This window comes from Triplophysa dalaica, chromosome 9 (assembly GCF_015846415.1).
Source record: "Triplophysa dalaica isolate WHDGS20190420 chromosome 9, ASM1584641v1, whole genome shotgun sequence".
Classification (NCBI taxonomy): domain Eukaryota; kingdom Metazoa; phylum Chordata; class Actinopteri; order Cypriniformes; family Nemacheilidae; genus Triplophysa; species Triplophysa dalaica.
Window position 1 is genome coordinate 24,401,649 of NC_079550.1, and position 20,004 is coordinate 24,421,652.

General features: G+C 45.3%; 1 protein-coding gene across 1 annotated transcript in view; it reads left to right on the plus strand.

Moving 5' to 3' along the window:
• Positions 1-19,787, plus strand: part of LOC130428790 (protein NLRC3-like) — a 75,146-nt gene extending 55,359 nt beyond the window's left edge. The window contains exons 8-9 of the mRNA XM_056757037.1: positions 17,832-18,005; positions 18,846-19,787. Coding sequence (XP_056613015.1) covers positions 17,832-18,005; positions 18,846-18,861 — 190 coding nt within the window. The 3' untranslated portion in view covers positions 18,862-19,787. The remainder of the gene's footprint in view (positions 1-17,831; positions 18,006-18,845) is intronic.
• The last annotated feature ends 217 nt before the right edge of the window (positions 19,788-20,004 follow it).

Genomic DNA, 20,004 nt, shown 5'->3' on the forward strand with positions numbered 1-20,004 from the left:
TTGGTTTTTTTCAATATTGACTCCTATGTTTAATTACTGGTGAATTCTGGGGGGGCCTGTGTGGCGAACCACAAGTACTGAAGAGACATTCACCAAGGTACTGTACCTTTAAGAGAGGGAGGGGTTTGAGAAGTGTTGTTTTTCCGGTTTCTGTTGCGCGTGTGTTTTTGTTGTGTTCTCACTTGCTGTTCAGAGTGGATTTATTAAAGTGGAGCGTAAAGCTGTCTCGACGCATCTTCGTCTCTTGTCTCGTTATTTATTACTCCACAATATGAACATAAACATTAAAAGATTAAATATATAAATGAATATAAACAACAACGCCTTTATTGGGCATTCGGTTGTATTAAGCTACAACAAATTCCGAGACGCAAATACAGCGTGATGACGTCACGAACATACTTATTACCACCTAACGCCATCTAGCAACATAGTGACGGGTAATAAAATGACCGACAATAAAGAAGTGAAGTTAATAATTTACATGTAAATTTTGCCTATATGGACATTTAAAAAAATGTGAACTGATAAAACCAGTTAAATGCGTTAAATTCGATATTGTCGAAATTGTGGGTGCACCTAACTTTTGTGCTGGTATACCTAAGAAAAAAAATTAGGCGCACCAGTGCAACCAGTGTAAAAGTTAGTCTAGAGCCCTAGAGTCTAGAGACAGTATTATAGAGAAAAATTACATGGATTTCTGACACAGTGCACAGCATCCAATGCAGAACGCATCACTGGTTTTGTTGCATTGCTCGTGTACAGTGTAAACACTTAATACTTTGGCCGAGTAAAGCTCATCCTTTATCATTGTTACAGTATAATTGTAAATGATGTTCATGCAGTCTATAGGTGAACACAACTTCCAGATGAATATAGTGTGAATAAATCTTGTTTATTTCAAAATTATTTTGCAATTAATAATATGTTGAACTCACGTTTAACAGTCTACTTCTCTAGATAACTTGGTGGGGCGACGCCACTGCTCACAAACCTGAAGTACTGCAGATGTCAAACAGATTTTAGTGTTCAGTGGATTCTATGTTAAATCACTAGATGAAGAACATCATGTTACTGTATTTAAGTCTAAATGACTCAAATCCACAATAGTTTTCTTCATTTCTCTACAGGTTGAGCTGGTGTACGATCACAGATGAAGATTGTGTTGCTCTGACTTCAGCTCTGAGATCAAACCCCTCACACCTGAGACATCTGGATCTGTCTCATACTAATGTAGGAGATTCAGGAGTGAAGCTGATCTCTACTGTACTGGAGAATCCTCACTGTAAACTGGAGACACTGAAGTAAGATCATCTCTCTGATAGTCACACATGTACTGATTCTTAGTTCATCATCTTCTATATTCATGTTCATGGGTTGGTTGGGGAGTATTTGAGATGCAGGAATGTCATAAAAACACAAAACGTCTTGGTCACGTATGTAACCTCAGTTCCCTGATGGAGGGAACGAGACGTTGTGTCGAGAACGACAGATGGGGTTCGCCCTTGAGAATACACGAGGATACATGAGGATACATCAGACGGAACAGCCCACGGAGGGGGTGTTACAGACGTCCGGTAGCACTAGGTCCGGTTAGAGCTATCTGTGATAGCTCACATGGTATCCCGGCCTAAGGGGGAAGGCTGCTCTGCCTAGCCAGCCCCCAGGGGGTGCTTGTTTGGTGATGGATGGAATGCCTATTCTTAACCAGTGTTTGGGTAAGAAGGGAGGCTGGTGAGGTACCAGTTTCTTAGCGATGTGTTCGGGTAAGAAGAAAAGGTAAATAGCACACTGACCCAACCTGTTAGAGGGTGGAAAGATGCTTTCGCAGGCGTATGCCCCCCCGGATGCCAGGACGTGGGCTGACACCGGGTTTACGCGAAGGTTGTTAACCCTTGCGAAGGTGTTTGGGCATAGCCCAACCCGCAGCTCTACAGATGTCTGCTAGAGAGGCGCTTCTGCCAGTGTCCAGGAGGTGGCTAAACTCCGTGTGGAGTGAGCCCTCACTGCCAATGGGCATGGGAGATTCTGAGATCGGAATGCCGTCGTAACGGCGTCCACGACCCAGTGCGCCAGCCTCTGTTTGGAGACAGCCTTCCCCTTCTGCTGTCCTCCAACAGACACGGAGCTGGTCAGAGCTTCAGAGCTCTGCGTGCGGTCCAGTACGTACTGGACACAACACTAATCGGGTTGGGTCTTCCTCCCCTATGGGGAGCGCCTGCAAGTTCACCACTTGGCCCCGGAGGGAGTAGTGGGAACTTCTTGGGCACGCATCCGGGCCTGGGTCTCAAGATAACGTGAGAGTTTCCAGGGCCGAGTTTAAGGCAATCCAGGGACACGGAGGATGCTCGGTGGTCCCCTACCCTCTTGAAGGAAGTGAGCGCCGTCAGGAGGGCCGTCTTACTCTATGAGGAAGATCGGAACCTCCGAGGGGCTCTTTGGGGGGCCCTGAGGCTCCCCAGGACCACTTAGGGTCCCAAGAGGGTATGGAGCGGAGATGAGGCGGATTCCGCCCTCTCGCTGCTTAGGAACCTGGTGACCAGGTCGTGTTCCCCTAGAAACTTTCCACCGACTGAGTCGTGATGAATGGCAATAGCGACTACATACACTTTCAGTGTGGAAGGGAGATGTTAGTCTCCAGTCTCGTGAGAAGGGGAACACAATCCTGATCAAGCACCTCAGTGGGTCTTTCTCGTCGAGAAAGACACCAGGACGAGAAGAGGCACCGTCTAGAGGCGTGTAACCGCCTAGTAGATGGGGCCCTAGCCTGGGTGATGGTCTCAGCCGTATAGGGGGAGTAGCCATCTTAGGATCTTCTCGTCCCGTCTAGAGACCAGACATGGGTGTTCCAGAGGTCTGATCTGGGATGCCAGAACGTGTCCTTCCCCTGAGAGAGCAGGTCCTCTGTCAGGGGAATGGTTCAGGGGGAGTCGCTGTCCAGAGCATCGGCTCTGAGGCCAAGTGCGGTTAGACCGGTGTGGTGTAACCAATAACACTTGGTGCTCCTGCTCCCTGACCTTGCACAGAGTCTGTACAAGAAGGCTCCTGGGGGGGGGAAGGTGTGCTTCCGCCCATCCCGCGGCCAGCTGTGCGCAAGGATATCCGTGCCGAGGGCAGGGACTATCAAGCGGGCAAATGGTGGTGTTACGGGAGGTGAACAGGTTTTACCTGGGCTTACCCGAACAGCCTCCAAATGAGCTGGACTGCACGGGGGTGGAGTCGCCACTCTCCACGAGGCATAAACTGGCGAGAAAGCACGTCGGCTGTCTAGTTCAGTTTGCCCGGGGTGTGTGGCCTGCAGGGAACGAGTCACCTGTTGACTCCACCGGAGGAGGCGTCGAGCAAGTTGTGTTTAGCTGCTGTGTGCGAACGCCACCCTGACGATCTGTATTCGCTACAGCTATAGTGCTGTCCTCGGAACAGCACGTGCATGTCTCGCACGAGAGGCCGTAGCCTGCTCAGTGCAAGTAGCATAGCCCACAACTCTTGGCAATTGATATGCCAGCGCAGGCGGGGGTTCGTCCAACACCCCACCTGCGTGCCCGTTGCACACTACACCGCACCCCTGCAGGGAGACTTCAGTCGTCACCACGACCTGCCTCATAACCTGCTCAGAGGGACCTGAGTCCGTCGAAAAAGTCATAAAGACTAGGGGTTATGGTGCGTCGGCAGCAGGGCGGCATCACCATGCGCCTGCTGCCGGTGTGCTACGCTCTCCTCGGAGCTCGACTCTGAAACCAGTGTTGGAGCGGTGTCATGTGCATCAACTCGAGGGGTATTAACCCGCGAGGACGCCATGTGTCCCAGGAGCCTCTGAATTGTTTCAGGGGGACCGCTGTCTGCCTAAAATGTTAACTTCAGACAGTTCAACACTGGTTGGGCACAACTGCGGACAGGTGCGCCGACATGGTGACAGAGTTGAGTTCCATACCGAGAAAGAGGATGCTCTGCACTGGGGAGAGCTTGCCCCTCTCTTGGTTGACCTGGAGTCCCAATCGACCTAGGTGCCGGAGCGCCAGGTCCCTTTGTGTACATAACAGATCTCGCGAGTGTGCCAAGATAGGCCAGTCGCTGAGATAGTTTAGTACCCGCTCGCCTTCCTCCTCTCAGGGAGAAAGGGCGGTCAGGGACAGACCGAAAGGGAGGACTCTGTACTGATATGCCGGCCTCTCGCACGCGAACCGTGGGAACGGCCGGTGTCGAGGAGGATCGAGACATGAAAGTAAGCGTCCTTCAGGTCGATTGCCACGAACCAATCCTGACACCTCATAGATGTCAGGACGCGCCTCTGTGTGAGCACCCTGAATGGCAGCTTGTGAAGGTGCTCTGTTCAGGGTACGCAGCCTTTGGGGGCAACCCGCCGTCTTTCTTGGGAACGATGAAGTGCGGGTGGTGACCCACTGAACATCTTGGTTTTGAGGGACGAACTCGATGCCTGTTTTGCCAGAAGGGTGGTGACCTCTACCCGAAGTACGGAGGCGTCCCTGCCTCTGACAGAGGGAGAGATGATGCCCCGAAACTTGGGTGAGTCTCTGGCGAACTGGATCGAGTAACCAAGACGGACCGCCCTCATTAGCCAGCGAGACAGTGTGGGCAGCTCTCGAGCTCCCAGGGACTGTGACAGGGTGACCAAGGGGACGGTCTGCTTCATCATTCCCACGGGGGGTGGTTCGTCGGCTGGCGGAGCTAACCATGTCGTGGGGAGTCCCCGGAGGGAAGGTTTGCTCCGCCTACTTACCTGCCTGGCGGGACAACGGCACGCACTGTCGGTTTGAGAGTGGTGACGGCTGTCGTATGTGTACGACCTCACGCCTCGCCAGGGTGTGAGGTCGGTTCGCCGAGCACAGTCCAGTGGAGTGTGCGATCGGCTGCAAGTAAACCCGGGGAGAACAGAAAACTCAGTGAGTAAGTGGGCACCAAGCCCTAACAAGGGCCCGGCTTTGGTGACGAGGCAGGAGTCGTCCCGTACCGACCGATCAGAGCCGTGGCTGTGAAGGTTCGGGCCCGATGTTATTCTCCCTGGGGTCTTCCCGTCAGTGTCCCTTCTCGCGAGGAGGTTGCTGACGGGGTGGAGGTTTCCCCTTCGACCTCTGCTTACGGGGTGCCGCCTGTGGAACCGGAAGCCGGTGTCGAAAGGGTCCTGGGTTGCAGGGAAGCAGACGTCACGTGAGATCTCGGAGGCCTGTAGGCGGCCGAGTCGCGGCGTGAAAAAAAAAAATGTGGTTAATTGCCACTGTCTGCTTCGCCGTCAAAAAACTGCTGAGCTCAGTCCTCGACGGTGTTACCAACAACCCACCCTGCGAGATGAGTGCATCAAGAAAGCGGACTTCCTTGCTGTCACTCTTCTGCACAAGGTATAGCCGGGGGTGTCTCTCCTGGACCACTACCGTGGACATCGTCCGACCCAGGGCCCGTGCCGCCGCCTTAGTCGCCCGTAGAGCGCTGTCAGCGGTGGCACGGAGATCCTGCATTATACCCGGGTCGGCCTTACCCTCGTGGAGCCCTCTCAACGCCCTGGCCTGGCGGACCTGCAGGATGGCCAAGGCATAGAGAGAGGAGGCAGCCTGGCCCGCAACATCGCAAGCTTTCGACACCAGTGATGCCGAAGTCTTACGTGCTTTGGACGGTAGGAGTGGTCGATCCCCCCCCAGGTGGTAGCCGTCCGCGGCACAGGTGCACCGCAGGCGGACGTTCCACCCGGGGGATCTCGACGCAGTCCTTGGCTGCCTCACCATCGAGGGAAGTAAGGGAGCCAGAGCTGGTTTCACTGGAACGGTCCGTGAGTGGAGCGTTCCAAGTTTTACACAGCTCCTCATGCACCTCCGGGAAAAACATGGCACCCGGGGTGGGCGCGGTTTGCACCGCGCACCGACCTCGGGAACCACGCATCCCCGGGTTATCACGGATGATATCACTTCTGCTTCCTCCTGAACTCGACCGCTGGGGGTGGAGTTTGGATTCGGCAGAGTCGGATGCCAGTCTCCCTCCGATGCTGCGAGCGACATCTCATCTACGTCACACATCGTTTCCGAGTGTGTGCGTGAGGATCCGGACGGTATGCCACCGCCGGTTGGGGAACGTTCAGAAGAGCGAATCGGGGTGCGATCGGCCCGTGAGCACTTGGCTGGCGGGTTTACGTTCGCAGAGTTCCCCATATCACTAACGCTGCTAACGTGGGTGGTCATCGGGGCCGTAGCCACAGATGTCACAGCCCGGGTAGCAGACGAAATGGTGGCTGGTTCCCGTAGGAAGACAGCCACCCGTGACCGCAACTTCTGAATGACAATCTGCCCGCCGTGCAGGCAGATGTGTCAACGAACGCTGCTTCAGTGTGCTGGACGCCCAGACACCTAATGCAGCGATCGTGTCGCGCTGGAGAATGCTCAGTCAGTCCTGAAAAGGACTTTTAGAAAAAATCTCTAACACCTCCGGAACCGCCGAGACGCCCAGGGGAAGGTCGCTGCAGGAAGGGACGATCCGCTGTAACACGTCGTAGCACCAGCGTGTAGTTGTAGAGGATTGAATCCTGAGTTGTACTCATGAGCGATGGCTCTGAAGAACAAAAGGTAAGTGAATGCTGCACGCCGGCCTCCTTTTATACCGGATTTCCGGGGGCGGAGCCCGGCATGCAAATTGCATTCGCCAAATTTCATTGGCCTTTTCTATAGTAGTCAGAGTCGATTTGTTCTCAAGGGCGAACCCCATCTGTCGTTCTCGACACAACGTCGAGAGACCGACAGAAAGGGAACTTAACATTATAAGTGTATTGTGATTGTCAAACTATTTGATAACTACAATCAACATTATTTTATTACTTTTAATTTTAGGTGAACTGTCCCTTTAAATGTTGAGCACAGATCAGACATGGACTTTTCAAACAATGGTTAAGAGATCTTGTCAAAAAGAATAAATCACTGAAATGAGGTGAAATGATGTATTTAAGTATATATAAGTATATCTTTTTATTTTAATATATTAAACACAACCAATAAAGAAACTTTGAAAGCCTAAAAGTTTACTGGGAGTTTGTAAAATGCTTAATGTGTAAAGCACTGAACGTAACTGTAGTGATAGTGTGATTGTAGATGTTAGTACAGAAACTTACCACTAGGTGTCAGTAGCATTACACTGACCTCTAGGAGTGTTCAGACTTGGAATCAGTGAAGTAAAAGTGTTGATGTTCATGCTTGCAACCTGTGAGATAATAAAAGACAGTTCTGTTATAAAACAGTTTCTTTACTGAGATAAGAAACATTACAGTACCCAAACAACCACCAGAAAAAAAATAATTTCTGTCAAATCTTACTTGTAATAAACACAAGCTGCTGTCAACAGAAGGAGTTTTTATTCCACAGATAAAGTGAATAATGTCACGTTAAGTGTTTTCTCCTCCATAGAAGTCCATTATAAGGAAACGGTTTAATGTGGGACATTCACACACGCTTAACATGAAACTTTACTTGTTGTGTTAATATTCTGATCTCATCAGATCATCTGCACATGAAAAACTTTATTTACAGAAGCGCTCGGCTCTGTCAACACTAACTCTCGTCTTCTTTCATTTGATTGGTCACCTCACTTATTTTGACATTGAGGAGCGCTGTTAGACAACTGAGACGTTATCAAATGTTTGAGCATTAAATACACTTCAGCTTTTACACAATTATTACACACATTTGATAACACACTATAGAAACAATGGTGCGTACGGTCCTGTGTAAGAAAACAGATGTGTGGTGTGAGAGCGTGAGAACAGCATTTTAATGATGAGATGAAGATTTAACATGATGATGAATGTTATTCAGTGTAATATGTGTTTCATTCATGACATTCTGCTGAAGTGAGAGACTGAAGTGTGTGTTATTGTTCTCTACAGGTTGTCTAATTGTAAGATCACAGATGAAGGTTGTGTTGCTCTGACTTCAGCACTGAGATCAAACCCCTCACACCTGAGACATCTGGATCTGTCTGATAATAATGTAGGAGATTCAGGAGTGAAGCTGATCTCTACTGTACTGGAGAATCCTCACTGTAAACTGGAGACACTGCAGTAAGATTTAATTAAACATTTCTTATCTCAGTCCTGAAGGACGTCTAGTTAGTGTTGTCAACTTTCTGACTTTGTTTCTAGATTTTGTGTCTTATTACAAAAGCATGTAGTGATAAATCTGGTGAGTTTGTATAAATGTTAAGCACAAGAGCATGTTTACAAGCCACACACATTGCTTTCTAATAGTGAACGGACAAACGTGTCACAGTGACATTTTATCTACATTCATGTTACCGCAGGTCCCTGGGGTTTAACTTAAAAAATACAGGAACTTACAATGTCTTTATTTGCAGCTTTGACTCGTTCAGTGTGGATGATTTCCATTGAAAACTAAATAAATCCATCGCTCTCTTGTCTCCTGTGAGTCTGGGAACATTGTTCTGTGCAGCAAACAACACAACAGTTCATAAGCTTTGCTACTTTTGTCATCGTGTTTGAACTTCACACATGTGAAAACAACAATGGGCGGAAATATTATAATAAGAACGACTATGTCATGATTCCACTATCATGTCATGTTTATTTCGTGTTATTTGAGTGGAGTCATGGCATAACCTATGGTTTTATGTGAGATGGAATGTTTCTTTCTCGTGTCTCGTCTTTGTTCCCTGCATCACGTTCCTAGTCAGCCTCTCCTTAGTGCTAAACACCAGCACCTGTTGCTCGTTATAATCCTGTGTTTGTTCCCCTATAAAACACCCTCGTGTTCTTTGTCTTGTGCTCGTGCATTGTACTTGTATGCTGTGTGTATACCTGGTCCTCGTCTGAGTTGATCTAAGTGTCCTAAGTGTTCGAAGTAAGTGTCAGTTCAGTTTCTAATCAAGTGTTTGTTTTTGTACCCAGTTTTAGTGAGTCAGTGTTCTTGTTTAAGTTTATTATTTACCCTGTTTTACCCCATCGTGGGTTTTTGTTTTGTGTTTATTGTTTAATAAATATCTTTGTTACCCTTACCCTTACGTCTGTGTCTGCCTGCAATTGGGTTCCCACGCCATGTCCATGAGCGTTCATGACAGACTACTTGCGTCAGTAAGAGCGAGATTTCTGAAGCGCTCGTTTTCTCAAAGGCTTGCAGAGATAGACTCACATAAAAACAGTACATGATTTGTCTTTTTTCACGTTTTCTGAGTTGGCAGGTGCACTAGAGACCCGATTCTAGCATTTAAACATGGAAAAGTCTATTTTTCATGAAATGAGCCCTTTAAAATACAGCTTATGACAGTTGAGAGAGTAGAGAAGAGAAGCACACAGTCATGACTCCTCTATATTGATCTCTTCTTCTTTTGTTAACACACATGAAAAGCACGACTGCCAAAGTGTGATTGATCTTGTGTTTGTTTATAACCTTGTGTTGCAGTCTATGATTCAGTAGGTGTCATCATCATACATGTGCTCCTGAAGTTTATAAGATCCATGTCACACAGTGTGATCTGTCATGATCTTATAAGAGGACTGAAATCACACAGTCTGTATCAGGCTTTAGGATTCAAGAGAAGGATGAAATGAAAAGACACGAGGATGAAGTTTGCTTTAAGTGATGAAGCTTTAAGTGAAATGACACTGATCCTCACTCTGTGTAGAAACTTCATTTTCTATCATCAAATATCAAGTTCATCAAACACTATCAGACATTTTCTCAGACAGAGATTAGATTAAACAAGAGTTAAATAAAGACATTAAAGACGTTTTTACAAACATGTCTTACAAGAAAACAATGACACTGATATATTTATATATTACCCCCCAGAACCCTCTTTACATTAATGATAATCTACTGGACTGTATTACTTACACTACTGTGAGAAACTTGTTTTAGACTGTCTATATTTTTGATTTTTTTACTTAAATTAATCCAAAGTTTGTTTTATAGTTTTTTAGAAAAAAAATGAATCTTAATTTACATTTTTAGTTTTATTCTTTATAATTAAACGCGTTTCTCAACACAAACATCTGTGTGTATGAAGTGAGAGACTGAAGTGTGTGTTATTGTTCTCTACAGGTTGATGAAGTGTAAGATCACAGATGAAGGTTGTGTTGCTCTGACTTCAGCTCTGAGATCAAACCCCTCACACCTGAGACATCTGGATCTATCTGAGAATAATGTAGGAGATTCAGGAGTGAAGCTGATCTCTACTGTACTGGAGAATCCTCACTGTAAACTGGAGACACTGAAGTAAGATCATCTCTCTGATAGTCACACATGTACTGATTCTTAGTTCATCATCTTCTATATTCATGTTCATGGGTTGGTTGGGGAGTATTTGAGATTCAGGAATGTCATAAAAACACAAACACAAAACTTTACATTATAAGTGTATTGTTATTGTCAAACATTTGATAACTAAAATCATATGATGCAATTTCTTGTTTTCCTGTATCTTTGGTATGTTCATGCTTATATTAGACACTTAAAATGGCACAAATGAAAGTCTCAAACCAAAGGAGATGTTTAATTTAAAAGCGGAGGCTCATCTAAACCTTCCTATAACGCCTTGTAGTAGAGTAGAGTAGGCGGGGCGAGACCGTGGTTCGAGTCCGGTGAGTAATTGTGAATTAGCGCCAGCTGTGCGCACACCGGGCTCGAATCACGTAGGAGATAGGGAGCATATAAAATGAACGAGCGACCGGACCGTCGAAGAGAGAGGACCGGGCCCGGACACATGTTAAGTTTATATTTATGTTCTTGTGGTTTGTATTTATGTTTTGTTCGCCGGCGGTCGTCCGTGAGGGGCCACCGGCTGTTATTATTTCTGTTATTAAATGTTTTTATTTTATTTGCCGGTTCCCGCCTCCTTCCTTCCCTTTTATGGAGATTTACACGCCTCTTTTAAACACACCCCCACATGTGTATGTCAGTTTGTGAGAAGCGTTGAAAAAAAACGTCCAAAATGTATACGCACAGAAAGAAGGTGTGTGTTTTCACGCTGTAGTGTTGTTGTTGTTGCTGCGTCATGTGTTTTATTACTAAAGAAAATCTACTTAGTTGGGTCTCTTAAACGAGGACACGATTATAAATTGGTGGTTAAGTTTATTAACAGCACTGTTTCAAAACAACACAAATCCAAAATCTGAGTGTGCAGCACATCAACACCTGGTTGTGCACAGCGACTGTTTCTAAAAAGTGGAGCAAATCCATCTTTGTAAGGACAGTCTGCTGCTTCTCACTCACAGCCCAAATTCCACCGAAGTGTGGGTTGAAGTGAAATCGGATTCTTTGCATCTTAGCATAGGCTTCTCGTAATTCTCGTTCCCCTCCACGGAAGTTTGTTCCTTGATCTGACCAAAATTAGGCAGGCGTTCCTCTTCTTGCAACATACCTTCTGAGAGACATAAGAAAGAGGAGTCAGTACTCATACTGGGAACGAGATCTAAGTGTACAGCCCTTGTTGTGAGGCATTTGAAGAGAATACCCCAGCGTTTCTCTGTTCGTCTTCCGATTTTAACCAGTATTGGTCCGAAGCAATCCACCCCACAGGAATGTAAGGCAGGTTTGTGCAGTTGTAGCCTTGCCATGGGTAGATCAGACATCTTTAGGATAGTCGGCTTGGCTCTCCATCTTTGACACTCCAGACACCTTTGCTGAAACCGCCGAATAGCTTCACGACCTCGTAGAATCCAAGATTGTGTACGTAGATTGTGCGAACAATCGCTCCGAACCAGAGTAGTGCAATTGGTGGTCGTAATGGTGGATGATCAGCCTTGTGACTGGATGATTTGGGTCTAATACCAAAGGATGTATAATGGAGGGGTCCACACCAGCGGCTCTTCTCAAACGTCCTCCAACTCTGTTCAGTCCATATGCGGGGTCGATTTCCGGGGCCAGAGTGAAAAGGCGACTTCCAGACCGTACGGACTTCCCAGCTATTAGCCGTTGGTAATCATCTGGAAAGGATGCCTGCTGTGCTTTCTTAATGATGATGACCTCAGCTTTGTGGTATTCCTCAGCATCTGGGGGAGTGCCTGTAGCAAGGTTGTTGCTAACTTCTAGGGCAATTCTGTTCAATAGCTCTTGCCAGGTTTTGGAATTCCATCCATCAGAGTTGCATGACGAAGGATGTAGGTTAGTGACACCACAAAAGGCTGACTTTCGCAACTCTGCCTTTTCCTCCTTGGTCTCCATGTTGGGAATTTCCGGCCATTCCTGGTAATCCTTAAGTAGGAGAGAAGGTCCATGGGCCCATAGGTTTGGGGCTGTGAGGTAATGAAGTGGTTTCCCTTTTGTAAGGTCATCTGCAGGATTATCCAGTGTGTTGACGTAGCGCCAAGAACCCTTTTCTGTCAGCTCCTGAATTTCAGCGACTCGGTTGCCCACAAAGACTCTGTAGCGACAGGACTCCGAAGTCAACTACATGAGTACCGTAGTAGAATCTGTCCACAGAAACGTAGTCTGAATGGGCAGGGTCAACTCATTTCCAAGGAGTTTGGCTAATTGAGCAGCAACTAGGCTTCCACAGAGTTCAAGTCTCGGTATGGAGTGAGATCGTTTAGGAGTTACTCTGGAACGAGCTAGAATAAAGGAGAGATGATGCTGACCTTTCTGATCGGTTGTCCGGAGGTAAGCTACAGCTCCGTAGGCCTGTTCAGAGGCATCGGAAAAGATGTGTAGCTCATGAGTCGCTGCATCCAACTTAACCTCAGGAGGAACATAAGACCGGGGAAAGGAAATCTGAGGAAGGTTTTGCAATTCATCCTCCCAGGTGTTCCAGGATTGGAGGAGTTCGGGTGGTAGGTTGGAATCATCCCACCCTCTTTGCTTATTCCATAGCTGCTTAATTATAACCTTCGCTCGCGTGGTGTAGGGAAGAAGCCACCCCACGGGGTCGTATTGGGAAGCAAGAATCTTATAAAGATTCCTCAAGGTTGGAGTCTCATAGATCACTGGTTGGTGTTTGTAAGACAAAGTGTCCGCTTGCCAGTTCCAGCTCAGTCCCAATGTTGATTCAGGTACTTCTGACTTCTCCTGTGTTAGCCACAGTTCCACACTAGTTGCTTGGGCCTCATTAGGTAAATGGCTTAGCACAGTCGGATCATTGCACGCCCACTGCCGAATGTCAAAACCAGCTCCAGAGGGGATACTCCGTAGTCGATCAATCAGATGTCGGGCTGCATCCACTGTAGGTAGGCTTTGCAAACAATTATCTCTCTACTGAGAATTGGATTGTTTCGTCGCTCAAAGGGTGTTGTTGTACTAGCCGTAGGAGTGCATAAGTGGCACAACAGGGACTTGAAGTCATACCAAACGGCAGCACCTGCCACTCAAAAATCTTGGGGACCTCAGCCATCTTCAGATCTCGCCATAAGAAATGGAGCAAAGGACGATCTTGAGGAAGAAAACATACCTTATGGAACATTGCCTTTATATCCCCACTTATGGCTATTGGCCGCTCCCTGAAGCGGACAAGGAAACCCAGCAACGAGGCCCCAAGTGTAGGTCCACGCAACAGGTGCTGATTGAGGCTTTGGCCCTGGAACTGATGGAAGCCGTTGAATACAATGCGAAACTTCCTATTATGGCTCACTATGTGGTGGGGAATGTACCAACATTCCTCAGGTTCTGGGGTGTAGCAGCTGACTTCTTGGACTGCTCCAGAATCCAAGAGTTTTCGCATCTCCGCTTTATAAACCTCAGCCTTCACCGGGTCCTTTAGCAAACGCCGCTCTACACTTCGGAGGATAGGTAGAACAGACTCCTTGGGCGCCTTTCGCAGAGGCATCTGACTTCGACGGAGTAAGGGTGTAGCTAGCCGATGGACACCTGCCAGCTTCAGGTTAAGAGTCTTGCGTTCAAGTAGCTGAAGTGCATCTTGATCCTGCTTGGACCTAGTGACCTCTTTGCCAGCCTGCTGGGGAATAGTGTCCAGCTGCCACAATCGTTGTACATTCTGAAAAAGTTCATCCTGAACTGATACAACAGAAGTGAGGAGACATCGTTGTGCAGTGAGGGGCCGCCCCATGAAGGTTGTAGGACCCTTGAGCGTCCATCCTAAATGTGTGTGAACTGCCGCTGGCCCACCTTGGTTTCCCCATCGAACAGGTTCTATTGGGGTGATCAGATGATGATGATCGGATCCGATGAGGAGTAAAGGCTGGATCTCAGTCATGGTCCGAATAGTAAGACCCTGAAGGTGACTTTCGCTGTAACTGTTCTACTGGATAAAACTGACACGACAAGGTAAGTCGGTCGGCCGAAAAGGCATGGTTAATCTGATAAATTGTCTCTGGTTTACAGAGAGGGGAGATCTGAAAGGAGATCGCTGAACCGTGAAGGACTTGAACATCGTCTCGTATAGTTCTCAGTGGAAGATCATCAGGGATACCATGGATGCCTAATGTCTGAACTGCAGGGGGAAGTAGAATAGCCCTCTCTGATCCATCATCAAGGAGAGCAAAGGTGTCAAAGGTGCAACCTCCATAATGCAGATTGACAGGAACCACCTTTAACATAACTCGACCTCCGATTGAGGGTTTATCCAAATAGAATTGACTTGAAGAGGAACTTGTCAGGCAGCTCTTTTCGGCATTTGCTGAAGTCTCAATGGTGGGACTAACATTCACCTCATGAAGGGGGCGAAGGTGAGTTCCCTGACAGAGATTGCATGGCTTCTTCAGGTCACACTGGGCAGCATGATGGGCTCTGGCGCAACGCCAGCAAAGGTTGTTATTACGAATCCATGCCTTGACCTGGTCGGGACTGAGTTGGGCGAAGGAGGCACACTGGCTAAGGTAATGTTCAGTCTTATCACAAAAGGGACAATAACGTCTTCCTTTGGCAGACTTGGCTTGAGAGAGGGAAAATTTCCGAGACACACGAGCATCTTCTACAGGTTCTGCAACTCCATGCAGAATGGTTACCGTTTTCTTTCGGAAATCTGGCTTAGTCGCTGATTTGTCTTGCACACCTGTAAAGGGTGGCTCTGTATCATAACCATGACACCAAGTTTCATAACGCAACCAGTTCGAAAGGTCAACAAGGTTAGGGACAGTTCCAGGCTCTCGGAACATATGCCGGCAAAAGTCAGCTCGCTGCTCAGGGGGAAGCTTGCTCAGTAGGCGAGCAACGATGGATCCACAACTTAGCTCAACTCCACCTTCAAGACCCAGGGTGTTCAACAGACCAACTAACGACTGCACCTGGAGAGCAAATTTCTGGAAGGCGGCATTATCGCCCCTCTTTACATCAGGACTCTCAAGGACCATGGCTATCCTCCTTAAAGCCAGCTGATGCGACTGGCCAAATTTATCATGTAGAGCAGCCATCGTATCCGTAAATGGCCTAGGTGAATTCAAATACGAGTCCGCAATCACTCGAGCTTCCTCCAACTTTAGGTGATCGACTAAGATCTGATATTTGAAGAGTTCCGTACCATCCGGAGGAAGCTGGTTTTCCAGTGCTATCCTCAGTCGCGCAAACTCGCCTGGATCAGGGAGACTGAACCTAGGGATTGTGGGTGTAGGTCCCCTATAAACACTCTCAAACCCAGATGAAGGCCGTATTGGTCGCAGATCTTGCTTTACTTGGGGAACATCGGCTGGAGGAATCGAATAAGGAGGAGTTGGGCGGCGCTGTATAGGAATACCAGCTGTTTGGATTGACGGCCGTGTACCAAATAAGGGTGTGACTACAGGTGTGAACAGCTCTCGAAGCTCTCTAGGCGTAGGCGGGGGAGGAAATTCATATATAACTGGGTCATGGATCCCCACAGAGCATGGTTCCACAGCAGGATAAACTCAAGGATGCTCCCCGGTCTATGACATTACTGGCTGGTGAGTTGTACCACCTCTGCCAGACAGCGTAAGGTTGTCCATGTGAGCAGTCAGGTCGGCATCAGGCCATGGTAGGGATGGTAAATCAGGGAAGATGTCCAGGAAAGATCTTCCGCTAGGGCTGTGGATTTGTGAGGCTTGTCTGGGGCACTGGAACACTGTGATACAAAGGGACGCATTGAGGAATGGTTCTTGATTTGAGTGAGGTCAGCTTTCAAGGAATGAGCAACTTTGATTAACTCTCTGACCTCTGAATGGGCTTCCTTTAGTTCTTTCAGGTCTTCATGATAGGCCTGCTGGTGCATTAAGTGTGCTCGTTCTTTGTGAGAGTACTGTAGTGTACGTGTGTAGCGCTTGGGACGAGCCCCTCTCATAATCTCTTTGTCTGCCATAATGTCAGAAGGAAATACTCATCCGGCTCGAAGGACCATTTGTTGTAGAGGTTAAAGGAATGTTAGGTTCTGATGTCACAAATGGAGTAAACCCTCCTGGGTGCCGGTCAGAGCAAATAAACAAAGAGACAGGTTTGTAGTTTTATGCAGTGTATTGAGGGCAAATGGGATCATCACAGGCAGAGGTATCAGTTTAGTCTAGAAATAAAATACAAGAAAAAATGAATAAACTACTTGGGTCTTAATAAGTCAGTGTCTACATTTACATCAGTTCAGTTGCATTAAATTATACCGCCAAGTGCACAGTTCGATTAACAAAAGTGATCAACAACTTATCTCAGTAATTATATCGCACAGTAGAAATTCACTGACGATATAGTTTCAAATTTATATTGTGATATGCATGGTGTACATAATGAACAGAATACTACCGATTACAACCATCACAGTATTAATCTGTAACATCAAAATAATTTATGCTGAACCTCTTAATAGGTAAATGAATTAACAACGGGTTAAACCGAACAGCACATGTCTGGGCATGTCCACGCGGAACCGAGCATTACAAACACATAATACAAAATACACTTACTTTTTCTTCAATGACTAATTGACCTTAATGATACCATTGCAAACGATTGATTAATCATCAATAAGCATGAAATAGGAACTTTAACTTCTGCCTCAGCCGGCTGCTAGAGTAAAACAGCTCCGCTACAACAACACTGACTACAGGTGATCAGAACTATTGCAACAGCAGCGATTTCAATTAAAAAGTCTGTTTCTGAGGGGGCTTTAGAACACTGAAAGTACATTTTCATTATTAAAGAATTTGCATCTGACTATTCAAATGAAAGCTTTTTGTTGGTCCTAGGATCACAAATGCATATATTGTTTTATATTTACGAGCGTCAAAGTATCGGCCAAATATTCTCCCAATCACAACGCACTGGGTAGCTGGCCAATCAGAGTGCACATCACTTTCACAACGATAAGTTTTGTTAAAAATCGAGTTGTTTCAGAAAGGGGCAAAGAGAAGCAACAGTAATGCACAGCGTGTGTGAAAATAATGTTTTTTTTCATAATAAACCGTGTAAACACACTTTATTCCACCAATTACACAATAATGTTCGTTTTAGTCATCCAATAGAACCACTTTAAATGTTGAGCTCAGATCAGACATGAGTAATCTTGCCATAAATTAAAACACTACAGAAATAAAGAAACAGACAAATAAATAAAAAAGTTTCTCTTATCGATTTTTTGTTAAATGATGTATTTAAGTATTTGTAAATCAGATTTTTATTTTAATACATTAAACACAACCAATAAACACACTTTAAAAGCCACACAGTTTACTGGGACTTTGTAAAATGTTTAATGTGAAAAGCACTTAATGTACCCAAACAACCACCTGAAAGAGAGAGAACGAGAGAGAGAACGAGAGAGAGAGAGAGAGAGAGAGAGAACGAGAGAGAGAACGAGAGAGAGAACGAGAGAGAGAACGAGAGAGAGAACGAGAGAGAGAACGAGAACGAGAACACCAGACCAGATTCTCTTACCCCATCACACATTCATGACATTCTGCTGAAGTGAGAGACTGAAGTGTGTGTTATTTTTCTCTACAGGTTGAGGAGGTGTAATATCACAGATGAAGGTTGTGTTGCTCTGACTTCAGCTCTGAGATCAAACCCCTCACACCTGAGACATCTGGATCTGTCTTATAATAATGTAGGAGATTCAGGAGTGAAGCTTCTCTTTGAGCTGAGAGATGATCCACATTATAAACTAGAGACAGTGTGGTGAGTAGAGCTCATTTAAATAAATGTTTCAACAGCTCAACAACTATAAAAACTTACTCAAATAAATTTAAATGACTCTGGTGCTGTTATAAGATCAGTGTTTCTGTTTTAAGACATTTCTCATTATTATTTCCTTATAATTTGTTTGTTAAAATCTTTCTACCCATCTCTACCCCTCTGACTAGTTTAAGTTTTTGTCAAAATACAAATATTTCTTAGTTTAATCAAACTTCATGTGTTCTTTCTGAGATTTTAGCACAACTGAAAACAAAAACAATATTTTTCAAAACAGTTTGTGGAGCACATATGAGTTGTGAATAATAAAACACAAGAGTAAATGTGAAGTGTACAGATGAACACACTTGATGTTTTATAAGTGCAGCACAATAAGAATTCAATTCAATGAGTGTGATGAAGAGTCTGTTCACTTCAGGATTTAATACTGTCATCTTACTCTTCTTAAACATATGATTATTATTGATGTGGAGCTTTATTCTTTTATTTCCTGCTGTTTGTTTGATGGATGTTCAGCTCAGTGTTTGTGCACACATGGGTAGATGTTTTTATTTGATGCTCTTGATCATTATTATTGATCAAATCATCATCATCATCACACGTGTGCAGTGAGTGAAAGTCTTGAGTGCTTCAGACACTGCAGAATACTGACAGACTGTAGAAATAACAACACACAATATATACACAAAACATCTACACAATAAAGTGACAGATGACACATATAATACAGGTTATAAGTTCAACAGAGGAAGATTAAAGTGAGTTTATTATTGTTGATATGTGTAGTGATGATACATTACTTCTGTCTTTGTGTTTCTCTTTTAGGACTCACAGGTGGTGACAGTAATGTGTGTGTTTAAAGGTGTGTGTGTGTAATCTTCAGTATCATCTGATGGACAATAACAAGACGACACTATAGTGACATCACAGACACACAATCAACACACACTGAAGACACAATAACACCTCACACTGATAACACTGTTTGAAAACAATCATTCACACATTCAGTTTCATAATCCTGTGATAGTCTTGATGAAGTGACTGAAAAACTTCAACAAAAGAAAATGATCATGTTCTGTCATAAATACTCACACTCGGGATATTTAAAACCTGTAAATGTCTTCGTTCTGTTGAACATGAAGATATTTGGAAGAATGTTAACAACTCACCGTTCTTGGGAACCTTTGACTACCATAGTAGGAAAAATTAACATGAACATTTCTTCATTCTGTTGAACACAAAAGAAGATATTTTGAAGAATTTCGGGAAGCAAACAGTTCTGGGACACCTTTGACTATCATTGTCATTTTTCCTACAATAGTAGTCAATGGTGCCCCAGAACTGATAGTTGCTGACATTCTTCCAAATATCTTTCTTTGTGTTCAACAGAAAAAACACATTTATACAGGTTTTGGGGGTGAGTTGATGACAGAATTTGTATTTCTTTGTCAGACTGTCCCTTTATCAGACTTTCTGTTCAAACCATCAAACTGACATTATCAGAGATGGATCATCACTTCAGAACAGAAGTATATTCACAGATCACACAGATGACAGTCTACAGTTAAATTGAACAATTCTGTTCATTGTGTACATTGTGTATGTATAGTCTACTCTATGTGCATCTGTATTTATTATACACTTTTTTTATCATCAGATTATTTTACATACATTTTTCAAAACATGTTGTATGTCATGTATAATGTTATAAGATGTAATAAAACTGTGTCTTTTGTTAATTGAGAGAAATAAGTAAAGTTATGAAGGATAAATATGTTGGAGGGTTTATGGTTAAATATCAATACGTAAGTTAATGATGAATTGTATTGAAAGTATAATGAAGCATTTGAGATCTCACATGAGAGAGAGAGAGAGAGAGAGAGAGAGGGAGAGACAGAGAGAGAGACAGAGAGAGAGAGAGAGGGGGGGGGGGAGGGAGAGAAATGCTGAAGTAGAGGAGCCCAGAGGAGAAGAAGAGCAC